This window comes from Mandrillus leucophaeus, unplaced genomic scaffold (assembly GCF_000951045.1).
Source record: "Mandrillus leucophaeus isolate KB7577 unplaced genomic scaffold, Mleu.le_1.0 Scaffold5, whole genome shotgun sequence".
NCBI lineage: Eukaryota > Metazoa > Chordata > Mammalia > Primates > Cercopithecidae > Mandrillus > Mandrillus leucophaeus.
Genome location: NW_012105364.1, coordinates 2,506,206 through 2,512,450, shown reverse-complemented (window position 1 = coordinate 2,512,450; position 6,245 = coordinate 2,506,206). Strand labels below are relative to the sequence as shown.

Here is a 6,245-nt window from a genome sequence, read left to right as displayed (position 1 = left end):
CAGCACTTGACATTTTCCTAGAGCCTTGGTCTAAAGCAGGCCACGAATACCCACAGTTGCTTCCCCTCAACTGCTACCTGTGAGTCCGCTCTGTCCTCCTCCACCAGCCCTGGGAGCTGCAGCCATTGGCTCAAGGCCTGTCCCCGCATAATGGGGTTGGAAGTGGCTCCACCACCCCAGCCCAGTGTCACTCCCACACTGAATTTTCTTCTTCTTTCTCTGCTCTCCTCTGAGACTAATTTATCACCCACCTTCTTCTGCCATCACAAACTCATGGATTTCTTTGTTAGATCCCTTGTCCAATGCTGCTTCGATTGTTCATGGATTTAGGAAATGAAACAATTTCTTCTTCCACACAATCCTCTTTGAGGCTGATCAGACCATACTCCCAGGAATAACACCAAAGCTGGGGTAGAAAGTGCCCTTCGCTGCTGTTCTTTCTCAACCTGTGATTAGGAGTTGTGTTATAAAACTGGATTCAAGTTCTCAATTTGTGCCTTACTTGCTATGTGATCTGGAGATGGTCACTTGCCCTCTCTGGGCCTTGGAGACCTCATCCATAACAGGATTAAGTAGACACTCTCTCAGGTCTATTCTTGCCTGATGGTACCCTGTTTTCTGTAACTACGGTAGGGGAGGGTTGCTCCGATCATGACTGCAAAGATGTTTGATGGAAATCGCTTGATGGCAAGCAGCAACCTGACCCAGACCAGTATTTAAACTGGGATTCCACTGTCCCCCATGAAAAGAGAGGCTCCTGGGAAGTGGCAGAGCTGAGCCCTCCAGAACTATGTGATTCCAGTGGGTCCTAGGAAGCAGAGGGGACTCCTCCTACATTCTACTGTCTGAGGGGTACCCCTCCTGTTGCCTCACTTTTTTTCTCAGACTTTAAAATGGTAGAGAAATCACCTCTCCTACAACTAATGGTGTCAAAATTAAAAAGTCATGGAGGCCAAGTCAGCTGAGCTGCTTTGGAAGCGGTGACCTGGGGGCACCTACACCTGGCCCATGGTGGATGGGGAGGCCGCAGCTCTGAACTCCAGAGGGCCAGAGCATAGCGGGAGCCCTCCTCAGGTCCCGAGTTGGGGGCAGGGCACAGGCCAGGAGCTTCAGTCTCAGGTTCTCTCCTTGGTGAAGGGAGCCGCAGCTTCCAGGCCTCCAGCTCCAGTGCCAACAGGGGCTGGAAGTAGAACTGACCACTGTGTCCTGGGATATCAGGCTTCCAGATGTGAAATTCCCAGGGGTGGAGCTATGTCACTTGCTGATTTCTTGAGGTCCAAGGATTCAACATCTGACAAACAGACTGTGTATACACTGGAGCCCAGTCGTTCCCTTCCTTTTCCCATGGCTGCCGACGAGGATGCCAGCACTAGGTACCCCATGGGGACACCATGAAGGAGGAGACAGCACTCACCTGCCTGGCGCTGCTGAGACCCTGTTTGTGCTCTTGTTCTCAGGAGGCTCTGATTTCGCACCCATGTTTGGGGAGTTCCCTGTGATGGCTAAGGACTCATTTTGGTCAGGCAGCTCTTGGCCTGGGAAATGCTGAGGACATTTCAACACAATCTACTTCCAATTCTGGCAGTCAATAGAATGGCAGAGGGTCCCAGCGAGCTTCTTGGAAGCTAAAGTTAGTCCCCAGGGCACAAAAGAACTTCTGACCAAGGGGTCTAGAAGACTTAACTCACGCTGTTGTCTGAAGTATCTTTGTCTATTAACGGAGTCAACCAAAGCCCAGGCCATGGGGCCCAGTTTTATGACACTCGTGTCCCTCTCTTGGGGAACTGAAGGCACAGCCATCTGAGGACCACAGGCTCTATCCACCCTTCTGACATCCCCAGATCCTGGGGGCAGCTTCTCTGAAGAAACAAGGCTGTTTTCCCCACCGTTTGAGATCCTCATCAGCCTTCTGCAGAGTCAAATGTGAGGCCCAGATGCAGGTCTCTTTCTATAGAGAGCGTCTTGTTTTGGAGAGAATGACTTGAGCCAAACCCTTGGGGCTGATCTGCTTGAATTGAGAATTTATGGGGGAAACAGGAGGTGTTTAATATCTCCTTTGCTTGCAGGTTTAATCTGGAGTGCTGCAGAAATCTGAAAAATAGGTTGGCCGCCAGGGGAGGAGGGGGATGGGCACACAGGATGCCATGGGGACAACATCTGGGGTTTCAGAGGTTGTGAGAGCAGCGACCAGTTCTATCCCTGTAATGCTGAGTGACCTAGGGCAAGTGTGTAGGATTCTCTGGGCTCCATTTCCCCCTGGACTACTTCCTGCAGGAAGAGTGGGGTGTCCCACGAAATCCTTTGTCTGGGACTTTCCTGGTCGCACATCACATCTCCAAATACAGACACTGTATCTAAGTGCCCAGGAGCAACTAGAAGAATACATGGGAAACAGTGTGACACAGGAGGGGCCCTCAAATCCAGGCCACCTCTGCCACTCACTAGTTGTGTGACCCTGAGCAAGTCACTTACCTTCTGGCACATTTTGGGATGCATTACCCCAAAGTGAATAGAGCTTCAGCTTCTGGGCCTACACTCGCACACACAGCCCCTTTTAAGGCCTATGTATCTAATTTTGTACTTACTATATTTTGGTCATAAAGAAGGTCTCCAAATGGTATGTCTCACCCCACAAACCTAGATCTGCCCCTGCTTCCAGGCCTCTACTTTCTCTTTTGTGCAGTGAAGAAAAACTTTCAAGTTTCTATGACTTGAAAATGTTCTGAATCTATGTTTCTAGTGTTTGTCTCTGAGCATCTGGGCACAAAGAAGGGAGCCCAGAAAGAGAGAGAGTGACCAGAGCAGTAGCTGGAAAGGCAACATGGCAGGTGCGAAGGGAAGTGGGCAGGAAAGGTGATACACAGGTGGGGTTCACTGTGGGGTACCTAGGAATGAGGTAGACAGCTGTCGGCAGCCTGGGGCCTGCTGACCACTCATTGACAGGGCTTGGGCTTAGTGTGGATTTGCTATACATTGGGCAGGGTTTGTGCTGATCTAAGCAGCACGCTCCTGGCCAGCTCCTTCCCTTCTGTTGTTTCCTCCTGCCAATGCTTGGTCTGTCTCAGAAGCCTTCTCTGCTGAGAAACAGCCTCTTTGTAGATGTGAAGGTGGTGGGATGTCTTTGGGGCTTGTAGAGAAGGCAGGGCGCAGGGCTGTCAGAGCTTCTCAGGAAAGAGGATGGACATGAAGGTTCCTGGAGCCCAGCATCTGCCCACAAACAGGGCTCACAGCTCCACGGCTGGTCCAATATCCCTTCTAATCCTGTCTTGCACGGACAACCTTCATCACAAAACATTTACAGCTAGGGCCAGGCCCTGGGTGACCTCAGAACCCAGCACGTGGCTGGGGCAGGTGTTGTGGGGCTGGGACGTGCCAGCAGGCATGGCGGAAGCAGGTGGCAGTTTTGTGCATGTTGAGGAAATGACTGCAGGGCTGAGCTGATTTGGCTCCGAGAAAATGACAGTGATGTGGGCGGGGCTGGGGCCTGGTTTGGCGGTGGGCAGGGCTGGGTGACTCACAGAGGTGTTCTGGCACTGTACGCTGGAGCTGTTGAAGCGCAGGGCGGGCACCCGCTGCTCGCTGCCCTGGATGTTGAGGATGCATTCGTAGCCACGCTGCCCAGACTGGGGCTGGGGGAGGTTCTTGGCCTTCAGCGTGATAGGCTTGATCACCTCCACAGGCACCAGGATCTTGTCCACTCGCAGCAGCTGGGGGCAGTCCTGGGGACAGAGGGCATGGCTCAGGCTGGGCAGCCAGGAAACCAAAAGAGCAAGGACCTCTGCAGACATAATCCGGATGTTCCCTGTCTCCACCCTTCCACGGACACACCCACAGGTGACCCCTGAGGTGCTCGTGCCCACCCAGTGGGCAATGCACTGAGGACAAAAATGAAACTGAGGAATCTGGGGTCCTAGTGTCATATCTTGAGGTGGTCCCCACCCTCTTTGGGTTCCCTGAATACCTTCCTTATGCAATCCGGATTCTCTGACACTCCTGTAGCCTCCTCATGGCACCCTTCTTCCCTAGTAGAGACTGCCTCTGCTGGCTAGGCCTCCCCCCCGCCACTGCGGACTGATGATCTCTTTGCCTGCTAAGTTCCAGGCTGTCAAGAATTGGGATGGATAGACCATGTGAGAATCTCCACAGACAGGCAAAGCCCTGGGCCCTACTCTGTCCCTGGAATGTGAGTCTTGACTGCAGCAGAGGGGCTGGGAGGACCTTCCCTACGTGAGCTGAATCTGATGTTTGAGAATGTTCTGGAATGGGCCCCAGAGGCTTTATAAATCCAGAAGCTTCTGACCAAGCTTTAGGATGTCCTGGCCCCAAAGAAATGCCTCTCAGAGTAGAAACACTCTGAGCTCTTTCTAGATGCTAGCAATGGGCATACTTAGCCCTGGAGCCAGAGGAGCCCAGATGGCCTTTAGGATGGAGACAGTGAATCACTGGGCCCCTTTTTCCCGGGGCTATCGGCTTTGTCTAGGGAGGACTGGGGACATAAGGAGGTCAGAAGGAGGGTGGGTGCTCTGCCCAGTTGAGTGGTAGGAGCTGGTGTGTTGCTGTATTCTCAGGAGCTGGGTGGAGGAGAGTCAGTATTGCAGCTCCTGCTGATGGATGTGGGCAGGCATGAGGCCTTCCATAACACAAACATGGCCTGGGCACCCCCTGTGCTAGGCAGGTCCCATCATCCCCCAGATTCCTCCATCTGTGGCACTGTCTGGGGCATGCCAAGACAGATGGCTCCTGGGCAGGTTGATCATCAAAAGCATGACGCACATGTTCTTTGTGAGAGTGCTTTGTCATGGGCTCACCACCAACTCTCAGCAGAGGCTTCTCTCCCCCACCTTAACACTTGTCCTCAGCAGAGTAAGGTAGAAAGGAAGCCACTGAGGAATGGTGGAAGGGAGGGGTTCCAGGTAGTTAGGCAACTAGCAGCTGTCCCTCCCAGGTCCCAGAGCAAACATGAGCCAAATATCTCCGTGCCATTACGAGCTACACCATAACAAGACTTAGGCTCGGAGGGAGAAGGCTTCAGCTAGCTCTAGCACCCCTGAGCTGCTGATGAGCTCTGGAACTCTGAGCACATTTGAAACTCAATTTCCTTATCTATTAGTTGAGTGGGACTCCAAGGCCCTGTTCATCTTAACCCATCATGATTCCATGATTTGGAGTGGTTGTTCCCTCTATGCTTTCTGATCATCCAACAAGAAAAGAGGAGGGAAAGAGAGGCAGGGGAAATGGAAGCAAGAAAGGGAGCGAGAAAGCCATAAGGGAAGCTAGGAGACAGAGAAGAAGCTGGAGGAGCAAGACCATGGTCCACAGATGGACCAGCAGTGGAGCCTTGCTTCATGGGAGTGTCCCAGGCCCATTAAACTAATCCTTCCTCCCATGCCCCTACAGGCTGCTCACACGTTTATCCTGAAGTGCAGCTAAAAGAGGAGCTGCAGATCCAGAAATCCCACTCCTGGGTTTACATGCCCAGAGGAACTGAAAACAGAGACTCAGAAATCTGCACACCCATGTTCACAACAGCATCATTCACAACAGCCAAAAGGCAGAAGCAACCCAGCTGTTCACTGAGGAATGAATGGATAAACAAAATGTGACCTATTCATACAATGGAATATTACTCAGCCTTGAAAAGGGAGGAAACTCTGCTATAACATGGATGAAGCTTGGGGACGTTATGCTAAGTGAAATAAGCCAGCTACAAAATGGCAAATACTGCAGGGTTCCACCTGTAGGAGGTCCCTTGAGCAGTCAATTTCGTAGAGACAGAAAGTAGAATGGTGATGTCTAAGGGGAGGCAGGATGGGTAGTTGTTTGACGGGAACACCACCTTAGTTGGGGATGGTGATGACAGCTGTACAACAATGTGAAATGTACTTAATGCCATTGAACCGTATCCTTAAAACCGGTTCAGATGGTAAATGTTATGATATGTGTGTTTTGCCACCATTCTAAAACAATGAAGAGAAGCAGCAGGGAGGTGGGCCAGCAGGAAGAGAACAGGGGCCTTGGTCTTGGCCTTCACCTTGCATGTGGTCTGAGGCTCTACAGCGTGTGGGTCTCTGGAGACACCAGGTAGCCACCTGTGGAGAGTCTTAGCAGCTCCATCCTGTGCCCCTACCACAGCCGCTCCCTCAGCCCCTGCTCTAGCAAGGTGGGAATGTGAGACACAAAGGAAAGAAGCGATTTGTGGAAAAGATGGAGATCAGAGCTGGAGTAGGAGGAGAGTGATATTGGCA

General features: G+C 51.9%; 1 protein-coding gene across 2 annotated transcripts in view; it reads right to left on the bottom strand.

Moving 5' to 3' along the window:
• PLXNA4 (plexin A4) overlaps positions 1-6,245 on the bottom strand; it is a 539,940-nt gene that overhangs the window by 88,602 nt on the left and 445,093 nt on the right. For both annotated transcript variants that reach the window (XM_011995835.1, XM_011995836.1), the window contains one exon: positions 3,519-3,719. In XM_011995835.1, coding sequence (XP_011851225.1) covers positions 3,519-3,719 — 201 coding nt within the window. The remainder of the gene's footprint in view (positions 1-3,518; positions 3,720-6,245) is intronic.